The sequence below is a fragment of the Lepidochelys kempii genome, chromosome 5 (genome assembly GCF_965140265.1).
Source record: "Lepidochelys kempii isolate rLepKem1 chromosome 5, rLepKem1.hap2, whole genome shotgun sequence".
Lineage (NCBI taxonomy): Eukaryota > Metazoa > Chordata > Testudines > Cheloniidae > Lepidochelys > Lepidochelys kempii.
In genome coordinates this window covers 44063721-44086982 of record NC_133260.1, presented here as the reverse complement: position 1 = coordinate 44086982, position 23262 = coordinate 44063721, and the positions used below count along the sequence as shown (strand labels likewise).

At 41.8% G+C, this 23262-nt stretch overlaps 1 protein-coding gene across 3 annotated transcripts in view; it reads right to left on the bottom strand.

Annotated features, from left to right (window-relative positions):
* Positions 1 to 21777, bottom strand: part of PIK3R1 (phosphoinositide-3-kinase regulatory subunit 1) — a 78519-nt gene extending 56742 nt beyond the window's left edge. For all 3 annotated transcript variants that reach the window (XM_073344109.1, XM_073344110.1, XM_073344111.1), the window contains exons 1-2: positions 21643 to 21777; positions 16127 to 16826 (exon numbers count right to left, since the gene is read on the bottom strand). In XM_073344109.1, the coding sequence (XP_073200210.1) occupies positions 16127 to 16460 (334 nt within the window). In that variant the 5' untranslated portion in view covers positions 16461 to 16826; positions 21643 to 21777. The remainder of the gene's footprint in view (positions 1 to 16126; positions 16827 to 21642) is intronic.
* Positions 21778 to 23262: the final 1485 nt, after the last annotated feature.

Below are 23262 nucleotides of genomic sequence, written 5' to 3'. Positions count from 1 at the left end.
ATCTGGAGTACTGTGTCCAGTTTTGGGCCCCACACTACAAGAAGGATGTGGAAAAATTGGAAAGAGTCCAGCGGAGGGCAACAAAAATGATTAGGGGACTGGAACACATGACTTATGAGGAGAGGCTGAGGGAACTGGGATTGTTTAGTCTGCAGAAGAGAGGAATGAGGGGGGATTTGATAGCTGCTTTCAACTACCTGAAAGGGGGTTCCAAAGAGGATCTAGACTGTTCTCAGTGGTAGCAGATGAGAGAACGAGGAGTAATGGTCTCAAATTGCAGTGGGGGAGGTTTAGGTTGGATATTACGACAAACTTTTTCACTAGGAGGGTGGTGAAACACTGGAATGTGTTACCTAGGAAGGTGGTGGAATCTCCTTCCTTAGATATTTTTAAGGTCAGGCTTGATAAAGCCCTGGCTGGGATGATTTAGTTAGGGATTGGTCCTGATTTGAGCAGGGGGTTGGTCTAGATGACCTCCTGAGGTCCCTTCCAACCCGGATATTCTATGATTCTAACCCCACCCACCCCCAACTCATGTGCAACATTTACAAGCACTCTAGTACTAAAAAGAACTTTTCATTGCATCTGATAGGATTTTGAATAAAATATTTTATGTCTTAATTTAGACGAGAACTGCTCACATCTTTTTAACAAGCACATGCATGTTCCAGCTGAACGTTTTGACATACATTGTTTACCACTGTGTTTGACTGACTGGATATTTAGAACAGTAAGATAAGAATCTTCTTTGCTTTCCATTATTTGGTTGGTGTGCCCTTACCGCATCATAATAAAACCCTAGATATTTGCCTTGGAGGAAACATCTGGAGAAAAACCATACCAGCCTATAACTGTCTTCCCTTTTTCACTAAGCTATAAAAGCTAGTCAAAGTTTCTTATCTTTAATCATCATCGAGATACCAATTTGTTTTTCGCTGTGAGATTTAACATAAGTTTGAAAAACATCTGGTATCTGCAGATCTGATTGTTAAACTAGCATAGTCCAGGACAATAATTAATATTCTATACAACAGATGGGTGCAAAATGTTCCTTTAGCTCTGCAGAGCAACAGAATTCTCTAGTCAGCCAATAACCAGCTCAAAAGAAGCCGAGCATCTTAAAATGTTCTGTGGTAAATGCTATTAACCCAGTGATTTACTATACCAAAAAGAAAGTATCCTGCTAAGAATAAGATTAGGAATATTTAGCAGTTTAAATTTCAGACTGCAAATTACACAGATTAAACAAGGACGGGGTTAGTAGATGTCAGCCCTAAATTTGAACCCAAGAGGAAGTTAGAAACACATAAAAGCAGTAGGGAATGCAGGCTAATCCCTCAACTAATAGTAATAAATTACAAATACAGCAGAGCAAAAAGAATTCAACAAAACTCCCAGTGCCCTCAAGGACCCCTTACTAAATGAACAGAGGTCCTTTATTTCCAGATATTTGATACAAAGCAAGCTTTTGCTACTTACCATTGTGTAACTAAATATGTATTCCTAAACGCTTTCTCTTGCTAACAGGCCAAAAAGTGAAGACCACAAAGAGAATTTAAGTTTCAGAACAGGCTTATACTGGAAAAAACCCTCGCTAAGCCTTGCTTTTCATAAGAAAATTGCTTATGTAGGCTAATGAGTAACTATGTTGTTCTGGCTTTAGAACAATTGACTAGATTTGGATTGGCAGGAACATAGTTTAAATTGAATTCAAACCATTGTACAGAATCCACTCCAAACTACTCAAAATAACTTGCCTCAAAAATGTCAAGAGATGACATTTTCTGAAGTTTCTCTCCAGGGAAAAAGTACATTGCAAACAAGTAAAATAAACATGAAATGAAAAAGGAATGGCCAGATCTTGCCTGTACTGCTGTGAGAGGCACAACGGGGCTGGAAAGTAACCACATCTGGCTAGCTAAGAATTCCCCCAGTGCGGTGGAGCTCTCAAATGCTACAAAGTCAACATAGCTGACCCTTGCATCACCCCCTATATCTGGCTCACATATGGGGCTGGTTGGGGTAGGGAGAGGACATGGCTGCAGCACAGTAGACTCTGCCCCTCCCCAGCCAGTTTACAGTCCCTGGGAGACCTCCAACCCACATCAGCTGGCACTGAAGCCTGTAGGGCAGCACCAACCAGCTCAGAGAATCAGGAAGCCATAATGCTCTCCCCAATAGCCCTTCCCAAGCTGGAGGCAATCTGGGCCTAACTCTTTAAATAATGTAGACATTTTTACTCCTCCATCCAACACCATCAGGTAGCAACAGAAACCAAAACCTAGCAATGGAGCATTGGGATGCCCTATTGATAGTGCTGTAGGCAATATGAAGGTGGAAAAGTCTGCAAGAATCTTTCACCTTAGCTTCTTATTTCACAGTTTTTAAGGTTTTGGGGGTATTGTCATGTGATTCAACCTTAATTGTCACTATATGTAGTTTCTCTTTGTTAATTTACTAGTATTTTTATACAGGTTTGGTGGACCTCCAGGGGACAGTTCCCTGGTGTGAGGGAGAGAGCTCTGTGTTCACTGGCCTAACCAAAAACCCAGTGACAGAAGATATCAGAAAGGCTGTGACATGCTGCAGTAAAGTCTGGGTGTCTATAACATTTTATCCCTGTTTAAAAGTTACTGGACGTAAGTGCACCAAGAGCATCCCTCCCTATTTACCAATGATATAACCTGTTAGCTGAGGGGAACCTCTGAAGGAGTTCATATCACTAGAACTAGTAAAAAAAAAAAAAAAAATCCATTTCCCCCTGAAAATTGAGTTTTTACCAAAAATAAAAAAACCTAAGTATTTCCACTGAAAGTGGTGCAAGGGTGTCTCATAGCATGGGTGGTATAGTTTGGGGGCATTTTGCTTCCATTCTCCTCTATGGGACATGCTCTTCAGCTGAACTATAAATCCTGTGATTTACTACTACCTTCTCCCTTCGTGGTGAGGTGTATCCTCATAGGAGTAGCTGGTTGTGCTGCATCATGGCAGATGTAGTCTGGCCAGAAAAGCTGGCCAATAGAGGAGAAAGGGCACATAAGGCATCAAAATTACCAGTCCTATGAGGCACTGCATGCCGTTTAAAACTAAAATGTTTTGGTTGTCAGCCACAGAGTTTTATGACAAAGTATCAGAATTTTCCTCAGACAGCAAAAACTTTCCATGCTTTTTTTTTTTTTTTTTTAGGTCAAAAGCCCAATTTGATGTCAAAACACATTTTTGACAGAAATTTTTCAATCATCCCAAGTCATCCATCAGCGACTGAACTAGGGAGCCCCAGAGCTAAAAGAATATGTTTTTACCACTTCTGTTGAAGAGCTCTGCTCTCACATTAAGGAGCTGCCACAAACTCAAATTCTCTGTGGATTGAATGGGCACAAAAAAAGGAGGCATAACACACAATGACATCAATTACACAAGTAGAATGCTTGACAAATTACTGAAATGTGAAACACATTCACACCATAGTTTACAGATTAGTTTTTAATGTACCAAATATGTTTCAGAGAGGTTCTCCCACTGTGTGAATCACATGCAGTCATATCATCCCCCACCATAGGTCAGCAATAGGTTTTGAACACCCTCACCCTCTAGTTCTCTAGTTTAGACCCTTGCTACTTGAGCTACAGTATTCATTACCAGCCCCTGGAACTAGACTTCGCACACACTTTCCAGGGGGTTACACAACTGTTTACTAGTCAGCAGTAGAATACCGGTGATCAAGAATCCTGGATTCCACCGTTGTTTCTGGGAGAGGACTGTGCTCAGAGACAGGATGCCCAAAATTAGTATAATGACAGCTAATATGGTGCAGCGAATAAGATTGAGGTTTGTCACATTAGACACCTGTCTGGGTTCTATTCCCGACTGCTGGAAGGGAGTTAGCATATGCGTTTTGCTAACATTTAAAAAACGGAGGTTGAGATTCAGCAGCTCTTGGCCAGCACTTTCCAGGGTTGGAATTCATGGCCTTAGTCAATAGTAAGGGAAGTAAAGTGCATGGAAATATAGCCAGTAGCCAGAAGAGATGAGATTTGAACTCTAAGACTCACCATTCCTAGCGCAGGAACTTTCTCCTAGGCTACAGAGGTAGAAGTTTGGTCTTTTCCCCTCCAGCTAAAGTGAGTCAGTGATGGTACCCACATCAGATACATTGGGTTTGGCTTAATGCTCCCATTTGTCATTATTAACCCTCTCCCCACCACCAAAAAAAAAAAAGATAATAAATATAGCGCTTGTCCATATGGTATAACTGATATTGGCATAATTGAAAACAGAAGGAGCAAAAATGGAGACAAATGACAGACCCCAGAGTATTTTAGATTTCTTGTAAAAGAGATAAAGAACAATCTAATAAAAGGCTGCCAAAGGGAGTGATTTTTAAACTCATTCTCCCTCAATCAGTTCATTTTTCAATCAAGCTTCTGTTTATTCAAATTTCACTCAAAGTTTACATTTCTATGTCTTGGTTTTTGCCATTTCAGATGTTTAAAAAAAACAAAATAAAGGTTTAAATCTCCAGTGAAGATTGCATTTCAGTTTAACTATTCAACGGTTTAACTACTTGTATCAAGCCTGTGCTCCTACTTATAAACACTTATTACCATCATAATTAATAACTTCTGATACCATCCCCTTGTAAATGATTTTGTAATAACGGTCGAACCATGAAACTGCAGACTAAGATATAGGTGCTATTACTCCAGACTGCACTATGGAATCCAAACATCAGTTGTGACAAAGGGAAGTTGAGTTGGTACAAGCATTTGTACCTCCCTGTAATTCATCACAAGACTTCAGGTGACAAGTTATAGCCATATCAACCTTTCCTTGACTGTGCCAATTAAAGGTGAAAAAAGTATTTTAACTTTGAAAACAAACAGCAATGATACAGGAAGGCAAATTTAATACATCCATACAAAGTTACAGTTAAAAAGGCATTTTGTAAGTTATGACAGAGTTTTAATAGTTCTTTTTAAAGTAAAATGTGCAAACAGAAATCAGTCTTAATAACCAAACAGTGGGATATTAATTTCAATTTACATTACTAAATAAAACCTAAGATTACATTTTTTCTTCCCTTCGGTGTCAAAATAACGTAACTAAGTTCTCAAGTTTAGGATGATTTCAATATAATGACCAAAATATTGTAAGTGCTCTGAATATATAAGGCCTCTCACTATTCTTAAGTATTTATCATGCAATTGTCCTTCTCATTCCTAGCTATTAAAATAATGTAATTCGCCAGATTTCAGCCTTCAGGCTGATTTCATGGTAGTTTATCATGGAAACCAGCTTGGGAGAAAGATATACATGTGAAAGATTTGATGGCCAGCTGTATTGCTAACATCTGTGTTCTTTCACACAAGAAAATGTGGATGTGTAATTGGCACCATACAACTATTTAAGAGGGTATGGTCATTTGCTGGTGGTACAGAATTATTTTTTCTTGGCAAGTACTCAACAGCTGTAAGACAACATGTGTTGCTGAATCTCAAAGTTTTAATTTTCTCATGTACAGCCTAAATGAAAAGCATTTACTAGTCTAGCGTCTGTTTCAGACAGCCATGAGTTATAGATGGTAGAACAGATTACGATGATCCTGATTAAGATGAGGAGGCCACTTGATATTTGCCAAAGTTTAAATCTGCTGTGCGTGTGCGCAACATATGGAGCTATTAAAAGTGGCGAGTGGGTAGTACAAAAGGCTGAAGGTCACTTAAAGATTAGTCAAAATGGTTGTTTTGTACTTTTAAAACACAACTATAATGAGCTAAATAATGGTACAGATTTGACTAAAATAGCATCATTAAAATAACTGCAGAGCCAAACTAACAGGTGAGTATTCCTTACAGCAAAAAACAGGTAGTTTCTTTGTCAGTCTGGGTTTTTGCAGTACTAGCATGTTTACTTCCCTCTACCAGTCAGTGGGGTCAGGCAACAATCATGCACCTCCCCATGTCTTAGTGTTTAACATACAATTTAAGCTAAATTTTACAAATATACCACTATATTTTGTGCAATGCAAATACAACTCGAAAACTAAACAGTTCAGTTAAAATCTCTGATCATTAACAATTACCAGCTGCATTAGCACGCACAAACATAAAAATTTATAGATTTCTGGATTTAAGGAAAGGAGTACTTGTGTCACCTTAGAGACTAACAAATTTATTTGAGCATAAGCTTTCGTTAGCTACAGCATCCGATGAAGTGAGCTGTAGCTCAAGAAAGCTTATGCTCAAATAAATTTGTTAGTCTCTAAGGTGACACAAGTACTCTTTTTCTTTTTGCGGATACAGACTAACACTGCTGCTACTCTGAAACCTGGATTTAAGGAATCATTTTTCTTGTTTTGAATAAAACAAGAACATTGTTAGGATTTTGTGTCCTTACAAGTCTACTAAGGACACAATTTCTATATTCTTTTAAAAATAATATCTAGGCTGTTTGTGAAAAGTGAAGCATGATTACTCTTTGAGCTAACTAAAAAGGGCACTTGAAGACAATGTCCTTTGACAACTATCTGTTCAGCATTTCACATTAACTGCAAGAATGGGTCACAGACAGACTAGAGCTTCCTTCGTGCTTGACATTTGTCTTTATGGTGTTTATTACATTACAGAACAATAATAATAATATAGAGGGCAATTATTCAACAGTATCCACAAAGAAAGTCATTAAGAAGAAAAATCTGCCCGACTTTAGTGACTTACACCCAATGCAACTGATTGCACACACAGTGTAAGCCAAGACAGAATTTGGCACAAGAAGTCATTTAAATCCTCATGTAGGCCAAATGTCTTGATCCTATGGAGAAAAGGCTAACAAAAATGCCTATAACTATGGAAAAAATGACATTTTCCACAGTATTTGTTTTAAAACATCTTGCATAGTAAGGCAACACATATTTGAGGAACAAACAAGATTCAAAAGAGCACTTCAGACTTGGAAGTGGGGAACACACACACACACACACCCATACCCTCTGAAAAGCCTTTTTTTAAGACCAGAAGCCAGCAATACAATATGAAAAGTGGCTTTTCAGAACTTGAATTTTGGTGCTTATTTTTTTTAATCTTTACCATAACAGCCAACTACTTGGCCTTGTTGCTATGTTGCAAGGACCTGACAACTACACTAGCCTTTCTAATTTGCAGATGATCATGACCAAAAAAAAAAATATATATATAAATAAATAAAAGCACCTAAGAGAAGCCTCCCACAATTTTCAGAGTAGAACTGTACTGCAAAATATATAGCTATTTTGTATACTCAGTTTGCACATTTTGTACATTTTGTTTTTAGCAACTCCATCTAAAATCAACAGCCCAGCAAGTGTATCTCACAACAGGTACCATCTGCAGATGGAGTTCTCCTCAATCATTTTATAAGATAATGGAAGGGATATTTTCACACTTGCTTCTTCCTCCAACAAAAAAAAAAAAAAAAGCAAGAAGATATAAAAGATTCAGTGCTATGAAGTTTCAAGGGTCCACATAATTTAATAGTTCAGAAACTAGGCACTTGGCAAGGCAACTTTCTTCTACTATTAAATGCAGCTTTAGAAAACATTAAACTACAACTAACCAAATCTAAATGTGGGTTAATAGTCAAAAGCCGTGGTCAATAAAGTGACACCTTTGTACTCAGGGCAAACCATTTCCCGTTGTTAGTACTGTAGAGTCACTATAGCTGGGAAAGTAAGCTGTGTTCCGTTCTACCTCAGCTAGCTGTAGACTCCAGAATCTTCATTCCCGTTCATGATGTAACAGGTAGTAAACTTGATTTTCAGATACACTGGCTGATCGGGCAGTTAGAAAATGTTGAGATTTGTAAACTAATGAAGTCACCGATGCACTACCACACTGTTTTACTGTCATGTTTCTGGTTACAGCAGCACTGTTAAGTCAAACATTTACTCCTGGGGGAATTCTGCACCAAAAAATTAAAAATTCTAGACACAATATTTTAAAGTTCTGCAAACTTTGTCAAAACAACACTATATAATCATGCCAGTTTCAATTATTTTGTAATTTATTTCAAAATAAATATCAGCAACTGTGTCTAACAATACAGATGAAAAAATTCCCTCAGCAGTAGAGTGTTAAGTAAACTGCTATGACAACCCAGTGTCTGCTTCTCTGCTCCCCCTCCCCCTCGTCCAGCAGATAAGCCAGACACCCAGAACCTAGCTGTGGGCCGCACCCCCAGCCCAAACACTCACACCCCTGCTCCCCACCAGAGCCCAGGATCCAGAAGGAGAAACAGCCTGATGCTGGGCCCTAGTCTTGTACGGTGTTTCCAGCACGTCGCCTCCTTCCCTCAGGGCGGGCTGGGTACTGCAGCTGCTGGGAACCCTCCAGCTCCTTCCCCATCCCCCAGGCAGCATCTTCTATTTGTGAGCTGGGCTCTGCCAGGTCCAGAGCCCCGTAGTGGTGGCCAACAGCTCTGCAGCCCATTTTTGTGGGAGGAAAAGGAAATTCTGTACATAACATTGATTTCTGCACAAATTCTGCACTGTAATGCAGTGAACATTTCAGAAATGAAGTTCACAACTCTAAGGTTGTTAATATTAAGGCACCAGCAGCAATCCTGAGAACTTCCTGGAAGCCTTCATCTAACTGGCAAATACATTTACTGAATAAGATAAAGACTCTTCCCTTCTCCTGGCAATTTCCTTCTTTTTCCACCCGCATGGTAGGGTTGCTAGGTGTCCAGTTTTCAACCAAACACCCAGTCAAAAAGGGTCCCTCCCCAGCCTGGTGAAAATGAGCAAGTGAGCGAGGGTGGGGGAGAGCAAGCGACAGAGGGAGTGGGGATGGAGGGAGTGGGGCAGGGCCTCAGAGAAGGGGCGGAGCAAGGGTGTTCAGTTTTGTTCAGTCAGAAAGCTGGCAACCCATAATAGGTTGGGAGGGAACATGATCTATTTCCTCCACACCTTGGAGAGAAGGATGGACTCTCCTCCTCAGAGTGTGTTTGTGTAGGGAAAAAGGAAGGAAAGAAATAATGAGCCCTTGGCATCTCTTCTCCCCACACCACTAGGGTTCATCTGCTCACTCTTCCCTCCGCTGCCAGCGGAAAGTGCTGATGTAGTGTTCCCATCAGCTTTGCAGTGCAGCAAAGCAAGTGAAGCACCAAATCAACATTATTTCTTAGTAGAGGAATCTTAGAACTATGCAGTCTCACAGCTCATACAGCATCAAGTATAGCTGAACTTGCATGTCATCAAATAGCCATCACTTCCTAGAGAAGTGATGCTCCAAGCATACTTCTCAAATGCCCCTTATTTTGAAGGACATCACTCATTTTATTTCCCACGTTACCTATATTTCACACAAAGCATCTCCCTTATTGCTACTGTTGAACATTATTTATATTGGAAAGAAATAATTGCATTGAGGTTAATTACAATAAAGGAATGAATCCTACAGCATTTTAATTTTCAGGCATAAATAAAGTTTTTAGTCCCCCTCCGTTTCGGCCTTTGCCACACACTGCATCCCACAATTGGTCATCGACAGGTTGAGCAGTATGGGGAAAGGGAGTCCCAACACTTTGGCGCATGCGCCATTGTGGCGGGGTATGCACCCCAGACAGGCCCTGAAGGGGTTAACGTGGGCCTTAGAGGCCAATTATAGTATCTGGCTGCACCTGGAAGGAATACCAAGCTTAACTGAACATGAAGCCCAGGTAGACAGGAGCAGGCTGGTTAGCATAAAGCCAGGAAGTCAAGAGCCAAAGAAGGCTGTAAAGGGGGAGTGTGCCATCACTCTCCGGGACCAGAGATGGGGGAGGAGAAAACCTAGAGGGAGAATAAACCCTGGGATCCTAGCCCTGGAAGAAGGAATTGTGGGGAAAGAATGCCTGAGAGGGCTGAGTAGGAGGAGCCCAGGTAAACAGCAGCAAGGAGCACAACTGAGCAGATCTTGGCTGCTCATTATTGGGTTCCAGCCCAGGGACTCTGTGTAGAGAACAGGCCTGGGTTCCCCTACAGCTAGTCTGGAGGCACTTTGTTACCCTGGGAGGACTATATAATGGCCTGGCCGGATGACTGAGTCACAAAGAGGGAGCACCCCGAGTCGAGGAGAGAGAGAGAGAAGGGTCACAGCGTGAGTAACCAATGGAAGAGGGCACCACACCACACAGGAGCTGGTCCCCAGAGGAAGGCACAAGGAAGTGCCCCCTATAATGAATGTACCCCATCACAGCCATCATGTTTGACTTGCTGATTTGTATCTATACAGCAGAATAGAGAAAGGAGGGTTTAAAAATCTAGGCTGAATTTCTGTGATGACGCTGAATAGCCTCTACTCGTGATTATTAAATGCTTTGCATACCCTTTGAGCGAGTTCATTGTTAACAGATGTGACAGTTTTAAATTGTACAGGAAGTAACCAAGCTCTTTAGAACAGTAAAAGTGAAACAAATGGCTAACGTGAAATTCTGGTCTGACTGCCCACCTTATTCTGCAAACTCAGTTTTAAAAACTGAGGACAACTTAGCATATAAAATTCAATCTGAAAACATTTCTGTAAATTAATGAAACTTCAGACCCCAGAGTCTAAGATCCACTTTCAGCAAACTGATTCAGATATGCATAAATTATATTCTATGAAGACATTTGGTCAGATGAGCACTGAGTCAAAAACCAGGGAACCTAACAGGGCTACAAGTAACCTGTTAATTTTGGATTAAGATAAGGATTTGTAGGGCAGAGGAAGGGAATTGCTCACCTAAGCTGTAAAACATGAACTTATTATGTCCATTAAAGTCACACGGATGGATTCTCCAGCCTGCTAAGGCTATTTTGCATTGTGTAAACTTCAAGAGGCTACGGAAAGCTAAGACAAAATCCCTGCTGTGTTGGGGAACGCTCCCCTGGTGGAAGTGGCTCTGCTATCTATAATGCCAGCATCCCCATGCCTCCCTTTTTCCTCCGTACACCAGGTGCATGTCAGGACAGGAACTCTGTACCAGTGGCACAAGGTAAGGCTGGCTATTTGCAGCATAGCCCTGACCAGCACTGAATCAGTGCCCTGTAGCTCCTCCTCCCACCCTTCCCACAATCATGATCCCACCCAGATGCAGTAGAAAAATCAACCCCATGCAAACCAGACTTGTTCTGAATTCAGAGAAATTAGAAGGAGGAGGGAAGATACTCAGAATGAAAAGTCCTAAAATTTCATGTAACTAACCAGAATTCTGGCCCTCTGCAGTCTCCTATAAATAACTTAAATGGGACAGTCAGTTCAAATGGTGCCCTAAAATTATAGTTTACAGTTAGTAAAAACTGCTTTTATATAATTTAAGATTGACAAATATTCTAATAGCTTATAAATTTTGAATAATAAAGAGTTTATGCAGTTTATAAACAAAGGCTTTGATACTGCAAATGTTAGGAGTAATTTTAATTTTACTCGTGCCATTAAATTTAATAGGACTACTAACATGTGCAGTTATTCATCTGGGCCAAAAACTGTAGCTATGATCTAGTGCATGGAAACCTGAAAGTGAAGTTAACTAGAGACTGACTAGCATGAGAAAAATACGAAAACAACAAAAACGTAAAACATAAATAGTCAAACATTAGATTATTAAAAATTCTCTCAACTTTAGACAATGACAGACAAATTCATTTTAAGGACCTGGTATGGTATATATGGTATAAAGAACTGTCTTTCTGATAAGCTCACTAAAACTATTATCATTGTGTCTATATTACACACACACAGAGTTGGCTCAAATTACAGAACAAATAAAAAGCACACAAACTACAGACAGACAGTTACAGTAAAGAAAGATGTCATTATTTCCAATTCCTCCATCAGTCTGTCACTTTGATTTACAGCAGTTTCAAATTGTTAAGCAATGAAAATATAAACTTGACCAAATACAGTCAAGCAAGTTTCTCAGCAAGCATTAATGTACTCAAAATGCATTCTAGGGGTGTGCAGAGCAATACGTTATTATCCTGGGAAGAATCTTGTTGGCTTGCTGCCATGTTAGTTTGGCTTGTAGACAATACTAACTATTCCATTCCCTGCAGCAATTTTTAAACCAGAACCAGCCATCTGAAAATCAAATGCACTTTTAACTACTCTTATTTTCGTCTGGTACTGTATCTCCCATTTCACCTACAGGTCTCATCCCAGTGACACTTTGCACTTTTTTTTTTTTGGGTCCAAATTACTTTTTTCTTGTGTTTATATTTAACATTAGTTTCTATCCCCTCCTTTCAGTTTGATTTCCCCCTTCCCCTCAACCCATCCTCTTTTGTCTCCAGTATTTGGTGCACATACTCTGTACCTTAATTTAAGAAGTTTGTATGGTGAGTTATTTAACAACAACAAACAGATCCCTTTTCAATCTTTACTTTTTTCTAATTTGTCTCAAGTAAACATACAAGCTTTTAACTCTTTACAATGCCACTTGGACTTCAGAGTTTTGTGTTTCCCTCACAACTGTGCAGAGAACGCCATTCAATGATCTTTACGTGCTAACTGTATAGTCAACTGTTACAAGATACACAGAAACCCCTGAATTCAAACAAGTCTTGGGGAAGTAAAGGATTTTTACCAGGAAGTTACAGGTCTAGGACTGCAAAAATGATTTTTAAAAGTTTCTGCAAAAACTCACTCTGGCTGTTGGCCAATCTCCTTTCAAATTATTAAATTCTCTGTTAAATTTGGCACGTTTTGCAGTTTAGGTCACTAGACCTCCAAGGTAATCAAAGAATGCTAATCTCACATTTAATTAATACTCTGTATTAAACCAAGAGCTAGGGGAGATTCTGCCACTGGAGCTCTGGGCACTGTCCCACTCAAAAAGGGAGATACCTATTTTCGTCTGGGATTTTTACCAGCACATTGCACTCATTCATACACAAGCCAACAATGGGCTCTAAGGCAATATCAGAATTTCACTCAACAGCCGGAGCCAGAGCTTGCAGAGGTGTCCATAATGAGCACATTCCATAAGGGGCTCAAAAGCATCAACATTAGCCGTGTGACTTCTCTGAAAAGTTTGACAGTCACTATAAAGCTCTGAGGGTAACTTTCTAAATTGCCCTCAGGTAAACATGGAGAGACATGTGGAGCTCAGGCAAGTTACTATGCATCACCTAAATTTCTGACTCAGCAATCACTACCTGTTAATGGTGACTGCCTCAGCACATAAGGCAATAAATATATTCCACTCCTAGCCTGCTGTATTTTCAAACGAGCACTGCCTAGTAGAGTTGCTCACTTCTTGTTTTTACTGCCCACCCAAGTAAGTTATTCTGCAGGAAACAAGTTTAGAGCAGAAATAACCAATCTTTACCAGACTTGTAGTCGCATCAAAATCAGTCTGTTCCAGTTGCCAAAAAGACAATGAAAGGTTGGGACTTTGAAAAGTACCTAGTTGAGTCAGGAATGTAAAGCCCATTTGCAAAAGTTAGGCAGGCTCTTCCATGCTTAAATCCCATTGAAAGCCAATGGGATTTAGGAGGCTGGGGCAGATTAAATATTTAGATGCCTAAAGATACAGATAGGGTGCCTAATGGGATTTCCAAAAGTGTTTAGACACCCAACTCCCAACCGATGAAATGAGCTGTAGCTCACAAAAGCTTATGCTCAAATAAATTGGTTAGTCTCTCAGGTGCCACAAGTATTCCTTTTCTTTTTGCAAATACAGACTAAAACGGCTGTTACTCTGAAACCAACTCCCACTGCAATCAATGGGAGTTAGGGCCCAAATCCTTAAAGATACATTGGCATTTATCTGCCTCTTTAGGTGCCCACATTCATCATTTAGGCACCACTGACATTTTCATAGGCACCAGCATCTAAGTACCCATGGCACCTAAGTCAACCTCTGTAAAGCCACCTGAGCGCTGATGCTGTTCCACAGCTAAGCTAGGGCTCCAAGCACCTCTTCAAGTCTAAGTCCCGGAGACACCAAAATAGGATTCTTAAAGTACAGTAGGCAGCGGAACACTTATCTCACCAGTGGGGCCCAATCCTGTAGGCATGCTCAGAGCCTAATACCTGTTACCTGCCAACCCCTGCATCAGGAGGGTCGGGGGTAGGCTACCAATAGGCGCAGGAGCAGCAAAGCACATGCAGAAAAGGCAACGAGGGCACACGGCAAGTATAAAACAGGTTTCAAGTACAAGCAGGAGATACAGTTCTGGATGCTAGGGCATGGGCTACCTAAGAGGCTGACCCAGCTTAGGTGCCTAACTCCAGGAGAAGATTCACAGCTGATGATCTCGAGTGGAGAGGTGGCTATCTCTGGCCCATCAGCCACATGCCCCAGGTCAGCCAATTAGATGCCTAAGCCCTTCTTCCCACCACTTCACTTCTGAATAGCTTAGCAAAGTTCCTGCCCAGTTGATCAGCTTCTGAAAATCCCTTTCTAAGTGCCTAAACTCTCTTCATGTATTGTATGGGAAGCTGGGAGCCTAGTCTGGGGCAGACCACCTAGGGATTAGGCATAACAATGACAAGCAGAGCAAAACATAAGTACTTTTAAAGACTTGGGCCTGGGTGATTTGAAAATCCCACTAGCTGACTAAATACTTTGAGTAATTTAGGCACTTAGGGCCAGAGTTTAAAAATGGGATATAGATGCTTTTAAAAATGTTACCCAGGGTCTAAGTCCCTATGATCAAAACACTAAGAGTTATAAGTAATTCATAAATATTCAAGGTTGGGTCACTGTGAAGAATAAGTCATGTGAGTTCTTTATTAAGCCTCCACCACATTTTAAAGGTGTGTTTTAGAAATTTCCATTTAGTTATGTATGATTTTCTGTATTCCCTTTCCGGTCATTGTAGATTATCAAAGCAGCTATGTTTAAACAGAATCTCCCATAACCAGCTGCCATCCCACTCCATCTGATTAACTAATGTCATGATTTTGAGTAACACAACCACCTCCACATCCTTGGTAGCACGATGTGACGTCACTGTATATGATGATTGTGCCACCATAGAAATCAGGGTGATTTAGACAAAAATGCTACTATACGTAGTTAATTATTGGTAAAAACAAACAAAACAGAAAAAAAGGAAACTGTTACAGAACAATTACTTAAGTGATTTTTTTTTTTAAGCATTTCTGCACTTGAAATAAGGACTAATGCAAAAAGTGTCCTTTAATTTAAATATCAAAATACTGTCTGCTGGGCTTGCCTGGTTTCTTTTGGTAGACTATGTCTACATTGACCTTACAGTGGCGCAGCTGTACCGCTGCAGCTGCACCACTGTAAGGTCTCCCATGTAGCCGCTTGATGCCAGCAAGAGAGAGCTCTCCCGCTTGCATAATTAAGCCACCCCCAATGAGTGGTGGTTGCTATGTAGGCTGGAGACACTCTCCCGCCACCACAGTATTGTCGACACTGGCACTTTTGTGGGTGAAACTTTTGTCGGTCAGGTGTGTGGGTTTTTTTCCCCCACACCCCGGACCAACAAAAAGGTTTTGCCGACAAAAGTGTTAGTGTAAACATTGCCTAAAAGTTTGAATTTTAGTAGGTAGATTACACAAATCATCTTAAGACAGATATTTACTTACAATTTTCAATTAAACTCCCTCCAATGTCAGCTACGGACCATAGACCAAATCCTACCTTAATTCTGACCACCATGTTGCAGAAGTTAGGCAAGAATGTTCTTAAAATGTAGGAAGTTCTTTCTCCTTTATACAGAAAAAAAACTAGACACTTTCTGGACAGGGAACACGGTAAAAGAACTAGAGTTTCTTCTATGATAATTCTATTACTTATTTTATAAATACTTGATCTTACTGTAAGAGAAAATGTTTAACGTTAGAAATATTTTCACCTGGGGTTATATCTATCTTTTTAAGCCATTAAACAAAAGAATTTTACAGTGGGAATGCAATATTTGCAGAGAACTCCTGCTAGTGAATTTGATGCACCAAAAATGGAAAAACTGCCATCAGCTTTTTCTGCTCATTCTCCATATGAAATCTTTATAGGATTTCTATAAATTGCTGACTACAGTTTTGCCAGTTTTGTCCTATACACAAACATATTTAAATGAAAAACTGTGGAACAGAGAGAAATCTAGTAAGAGAAAAAATGTTACAAGAAAAACAATTATTGAACTAACAGCACTAACCTTGCTGCTCACTGTCTGCTTCAACTTTTGCAGAACTTGGTGCTACAGGAAGGGGTCGAGGAGGACGAGGCTTCGGAGTCGGGGGAGATATTTTTTTTCTTCCAATATATTCTACGTAAGTTCCTGGAAAATCCCCCCTCTCCCCTGTGGTTTCATTACTGCCGTTCAACCAACCAATTTCCTCAGGCTTCGCTTCTTCCCCTTCACTAAATCCAAGTGCTACTAAGGTACCTTTATTCACAGTTAATATATCTCCTAAGTGCAAGTCAATGTCTTCTTCTCGCTCTTTTTTGTAGTCATATAAAGCTCTGTACTGGTATCCTTCTGCACTCATCTTGGCAAATATTTTAACATTCAATAATGTAATTAAACAATAACAAAACTCAAGTTGTCCAGATTAATCTTTATGTACAAACAGATTAAAAATGTACTAAATGGGATAGTTAAAATGTCAATAGCAATTCCTAAAGAATACAATCCTCCAAAGATTCAAAAAGCACCAGGATCCGGTATTATGTTGCTGATGTGTTCCACTTCTTCAAGTCTAGATCAATATTCTTCCAATTAATTCCTTTTCTGGGTTTCCTGGCACTCCTGGGACCAAGAATTCAAGTTTAGCTGAATTTTACAGCCTGTTACACCTTCTTCTGATGTACTTGCCATAGAACTTTCATTATTGAGCTCCGTGCACATGCTGTACCTAGAAAAAGAAAAAAAAGATTCATGACATTGTTTCAGACTTCATTAAGTTTGCAAGACTTCAACTATGTTACATTTAAGTTATATGCAAGACATACTCCTGAAAGCATGGGAGAGGTCATACATTCCCATGGAAAGGCTGAAAAGAGGGTCAAAATCACACCAAAACTATGGCCCTTTACACATGCTAATTTTCCAAAGTCTTATCTGGTCAGAAGAGACCAATTTAAATCCTTCAGTCAAATAGGAGGTATGTCCCTCTGAACCACCATGTCTCAAGACACATGGCATACACTGCGGATACCGGGGCACCTGCAGAGGGCTAGCTGCTCCATACTTCTTCCCTCAGCACACTCAGCTGTCTAACCTCGCAGCAGGACTCCATCTAATGCCTTTCTGCTAGCACATGGCCCCAACCTTTCTTCACAGGAGATATGTCAGAACAGAATGGGAACCCACTAGAATTAGTGATGACATGGCCAGAATTCACATCAAGGGTATTCCCCTGAAGTTTTACCGGAGAATGAGGATGTGCACAATTGTTTTCCTGTAAGCCCAGGGACCTCCATACATGCTTGCATAGAGGAGCTTACTTGCTGTTTGGGGGGAGGGGGGGAAGGGGAGTGACGAATGATGCTACTTTTACTAAGCCTCCCTCCCCCTCCAACAGATTGTTTGGGCCCTTTTAGCACGGTTTCCTTTAATTTTCATGCTCTGTGCAACAGAAGTCAGAAGTCATCCTGCCCTCTCTCAATTTTTCTTTAATTATGCTATGTTATGTTTTTGGTTAGGTGAGGGTCTTCCCCCTCAATTTTTAATTTGTTTTTCTAGTGGTAAAGTATGTTACTCAGCAACTGAAAATGACACACCCAGACCACCTAAGAAGGAGCAGTTGAGCAGGGTTGAGAGAGTGGGTGCTTAAATTACTTAACACAAGAAACTATAGGTCTGAAAGTTCAATCAAGTCTAACTAGAAAGCAATGAGTAAAAACACTGTTGAAAATAACCTTTTAATATATAGTAACAAAGATATGCAGAACAACAGTATCCTTTTAAACTGTATTATTTCAACTGTTTTTCCTTTGCATCTATTTACGTCCAATCATAAGGATACCTGTGTTGGGATACCAAACTGCTGTGTTGGGATACCAAAGAGTGCGAACTATTCAGTGTCACACTGAAAAACTTTTAAAATGCATCAGAATAGAAGTCTTAAGAGTTATGTAATATGAGTAGGCAATAATTCTACTGTATATTGAAGTGCTGTGCAAGTGTAAGAAATGTTCATAAACTAGTTTAATGTAGTAGAAAAAATCCAGACTGAATAGTCCCATATCAAAAAGAACAATGTGAGAACAAAGGGCCTGATTCACTGGTATGTTCGAAAAATTTTGCACTGCTCAGGTAGCATGAAGCTGCCCTAAGCCCAGTTTAACTGGGCACTGCTGGATTCATCCTGAATAGTAGAATCCTCAAGAGACACAGCACTGCCATAGGGGCTGCTGCATCACCCTCCATCACAGCTACCAAGGGAGGGGGGGCATAAAATCCTTGCTCCTGGCTAATTTCTGGCTGCTATAATGGCACCTGGCACACCATTGCAGTTGGACCAGGAAGGAATTATTGAAGCCACGCTTGCACACAACTAGTGGCCCAAACAATGACATAGAAGTTGCAGATAGTATGCTGGAGTAGAGGTGGTGTCTACCAGGAATAACGGTTTCCGCAAGGTTAGACCACAACATCAGGCCTGCCTGTCAATTTTGGGTGAGGGGACAGCAGCCATTTTGTCTTGCTACCAAAGTTCCTCACATAAAGCCCAGTCAGTCTTTATACACTGATGGGCAAATGTGGTTAAAGACTTTAAAAAACAGCAATAAATGACAGTCTTAGATATTAGTTTAGCTGTATGGCAACGCTCTCTTTAGAAAAATCAACCGTGTCACCAGTTCTTTATTTTGTCCTGTTAAGATGTTATTCCAAATGGAGTTATATTGTCTCTATCTTCAGACATTTGAGTTAAAAATAAATAGCTAAGAGACTGCCTTAATTATTATTCAGCTAGGGGAGTTTAAAGGGGGGGGGGAAGACATACCATTGGCAAGAAACATTGCTATATTTAGGGAGGAAATATGAATGAATAGTCAGGTGGCAGACGGAGTGGAGTAGTGCACAATGGGGTAGAAGGAGGATTGTAAACATACCAAATGCTAATTTGTTCTATTTGCAGCCTAAGGGCTTGATCCTGAGGAGATAGGAGTACTTGTAACCTTATCAATCCTTAATTCTGGGCAGAATTCCACTACAAAATGCCTTGTGCTAACACCACTTACTTAAAATTAAACACTAGATTGCTAGAGGTTCCTACACATCATCCCCCACTCAGATTTTTAAGTATTTTCCTCCATATCCAAAAAATAATGTTCTGGCACCCACACCTGTGGTACCAAAGCATTTCCTCCCACAGCAGCATTCCTCTGTTGACTAACTAAAAAGGAAAATGTATCTGCCTTCCACCCCCATGAATAAATACTGCTTTCAGTCTTTGCCAGGCTGCAGGGAGACTTGCTTCAATTTGCTCACGTTCACATGTATCCACAAAATACTTCTATATCATCAGAGTAACAAAAATCCACCCCCTCTCCGCCCCCAATAGACTTCACACAAGATACAATTGTTCCTATCATACATGCATTCATCTGACCTTTCTTTCCAAAGATTCCCTAATCCACTGTGGGGGAAAAGAAAATTCCTAGAAAAATCTGCCTAGCATAGAAACTTTCCTTCTCTAATTATCACATGAGCTTTGTCAGCAGACCGGATCAACAAATTTAGAGATGCAGTGCAATGCACTGAAAGAACTGAAATAGAAGTTCAACAATGGATATTTGCTTGACTAACTTCTCCCCACTAGGTGTCTACAAGGTGCAATTCAAATTTCAGTTATCGCTACAATGAAAGTGTGATGCTACCATTCTCTAAATAAAAATAAGAAAGATAAGTAGCTTGTTTGGATGTTATTTTGCTAAAGAAAAGAAAATTAATATAATAAACCAATGAAATACCATAAAATATATTGTATATGATTTATCACACCGTTTATAATGCCTTATCCTTAGATGAAGCACTTTAAGCATCTGTGGTTTCCTGCACTGAACTAATTCAAATATTTTTACATAGACAAACTACACTGATCAATTGCAGATTCCTGCAAGAAATGCCATTCTGAAATTTAAGCAGACATTCCATAAAATATTATATATACACTGACTGCAAGGCCATGCTGGAGATAAATGACAGCATCTTGAATTTTTTTTTTTTTTGTATTTTTACCAATTTATATTGCAGCCAGGCCTAAGTGTCTTTCCATCCTATTAAGAGGAAGGATAAGTAATCCCCTCTGGAATCCTCCTCTGACAGGCAGTTAAGAGGTCACCCATAAACTGAAATCACTTCTGCAAGGAAATCAGATTTCCATCAGTCAGAGGGACAGAATTCTGTCCCCACAGGTGTAGGATTGGGGGACAAACTAACAATTGTCAACACAACATACTGCAAGTACAGCCAATCCATCGCTTGGAGGCAGGGATTTGGCAACCAAGTGTACTTTTTCCTCTCACTTATGGACCAGAATCCTTGAACCATTAGATTGTTTCTACAAACCCAGACAGGAAAGTTGCAATACACTTAACAAAAGCTATTCTTCCTTCAAATACCACCATTAAGATTCAGAAAGCAATGCAGTTTCTCAAAAGTAGTATAAAATATTCCCATACCAAGCTGCTAAATATTTCCAATGAAAAAAAAGTTTGTTGTAGAAATCTGTACATAAACTTGCCAAATTGGAAGACATTAGTTATATTACTAAGTAACTCTGAAAGGGTTTTTTTGTTTTGTTTTTTTAACTATATGGGGAAAGTTTTCAGAGATCACAAATCTCCCAACATAAATGCAAGTAAATATTAATTTATTTTTAAAAAGTTTCTAAACACAGTCCATTAAAAATAAAAGCAGGAATAAATGCATTATGTACATATACCTGGAAGCTCTAATGAGAATAAACCAACGGGGCAGTTTTTCATGTGAAGTTGTACGGATTGCTCATAGTGGCTATGAGCAAGAGATTGAATGCTGACATTTAAATCTAAAGCTGCAATGCTATGAAAGCTCTTCAACAATATAAAGATTTAACATCTTGCAACGCTCATACACCACACATATCATTGAAGTAGGAAGTGCCGTCCACTCTTTAATTTGCTAAGTCAGCCAATTCCTTTATTAAAAAAGAATCGCTACTACAGTTTGGGGACACCATGCCTGCTTTGGTTCCTGACGAGAAGTTAATAAACGCTGAAGTTTAAAAGTTGGGAGCGTCCTGCGACCCTCTCTCCCTTCCCCAAGCCCCGGTGCGGGTCGCGGCGCGGTCTAACAAGGGAGCTGGCTCCCGCAGCAACTGCACAAGACGCTGCACACAAAGGGGAAAGTGGCTCCTGCAAAGAGCCTGGCTAGCTGCACAGGGCAAACCCGGAGCGCTGTCTCTCGCCCTCTCGGCCACGGGCAGGACCAACTACGGGCTTTAAGCTAGGTTTTTAACAGCCCAACGCCCCCCACCGCGGGGACGCAGGCTGCCTGCAGCACGGGGCAGCGCTTCCTGCCCTGCCTGCCTGCCTGCCACCACCCCCGGCGCGCGGGGCTCTGATCCTGCCCCCGCTCCGAGAGGCCCCGGCCGTGCAGGAAGGAGCCCAGCGCCGAAGCCCCCGGCTCGCTCGGGCAGCTCTTCCCCGGGGCAGGCGGGGCCGGGCGCGTACAGCCCTTACCGTCCGCAGCGGCTCCGCGCCGTCCCTCGCTCCCTGCGGCCGGGAGCCCGCTCCAGCCCCTGCACCCGGCACCGCCGTCGCGTCCCGCTCGCCTCCCGCAGCTCCGCTCGCCGCCCCAGCGCCCCTCCGCTCGGTGCCCCCTCCCAGCCCGGCGTGCGCCCCGCCTCCCCACGCCCGACCAACCCGCTCCGGCTGCGAGGGCCGGGCGCCGCCCACCCGGCCGCGCTGTCATGCAGCGGGCAGCCTCAGCGCTGGCCGCGGCCCCGGGCGCCTGCTGGGTCCGGCCCGGGTCCTGCGGCCGCCGCGCTTCCCCCCGGGGGCTTCTCCCGGCCGGGCGGGCGCCGCCTGGAGCCGCTCTCCCGGCCTGCCCGGAGACCCCCCAGCAGCCCCGAGAGGGCGGAAATTGGGGCCCTCCGTTGCCCCACCGCCCCGCGGGTGAGCAGAAGGAAATCAAGGCCCGCAGCTGCCCCTCGGTTACCCCGCAGGGACCCCGAGGCCCGCTGGCTTTTCCTGGCCGTGGCAGGTGAGGGGGCAGCCGAGTTGTGCGTGGCGCTGTACGCACACCCCCGGCCCCCAAGGCAGGCCACTGGCCTTGTGAATCCAACTCAGCGCAGCAAAGGACATCAAGGCACAAAGGGGAAGGAAGGGAAACGGGGGAGGAGAGTTGGGCCAGTGAGAGATCACCCTCCTCTCGGCATCCTGATCCTCTTTGGGTGTTTTGTTTTGTTTTTTAATAATAATGTAATACATGAGGGTCGGGTTGAGAGTGTCCAGAAGGTACCCGTGTGGGTGTATTATAGGTACCCACTGCAACGCAGTGTCCTCTTCATTGGTGGCTGACCCAATGGCATGATGCAACAGGATGGTGTTGTGTCAAAACATCATCCTGTCACAATGTGATGATATTTCCCAAGTCCTCAAACTTGACCATGGGACAGTCCTATTTAAAAAACGAGGCTAGCCTGCAAAATCTGGTACAGATGGTAACGAACCCTTGTGCACTGCTCACCTCCATCCAGTGGTACATGCTCTAAGCTGTAGCGAACCCAGAGCTGCGAAGGACCTAAGTGTCACTACTGTGAACAGCCCTGGTTTGGCCGGGGGGGGGGGGGAGGATAAAGCAAGAAGCACAGTGAAATGGGAGGCAGTGGGAACCAAGATATTAGGCAGGTATAATTAATTATCATTTTACAGTGCCAAAGTATGCTAGGCTCCACACAGTACAGATTAAAAAGATATAGTCCCTGCTCCAAAAGAATTTACACTCTAAATTGTATATGTGACAACAGTGGGTGTAACAAAAGCACATGGGTTGCAGCAACAGGATCGTGCAGTTAAGGCATATACACATCATGCTAGAACAGGTATTTGATTGTCTGTAAATTAAATAATAAATATGTATACAAATGTTATGCTTTACTTGTGGGTGTCAGTGTGCAAGTGGGTCTTGAGGGATTTCAGTGAGAGAGTGGCTTGGTAGGTCAGTTCTGGAAGGACATGTAATGCATAGAGGCCAGCAGCATGGAAAATCATGCAGAGACAGCCATGCAAGAAGCAAACAGGAAATCCAGGCCGTGTCATTGGGGGTTGGGTATGAGTGGACAGAGTCACAAGATAAGG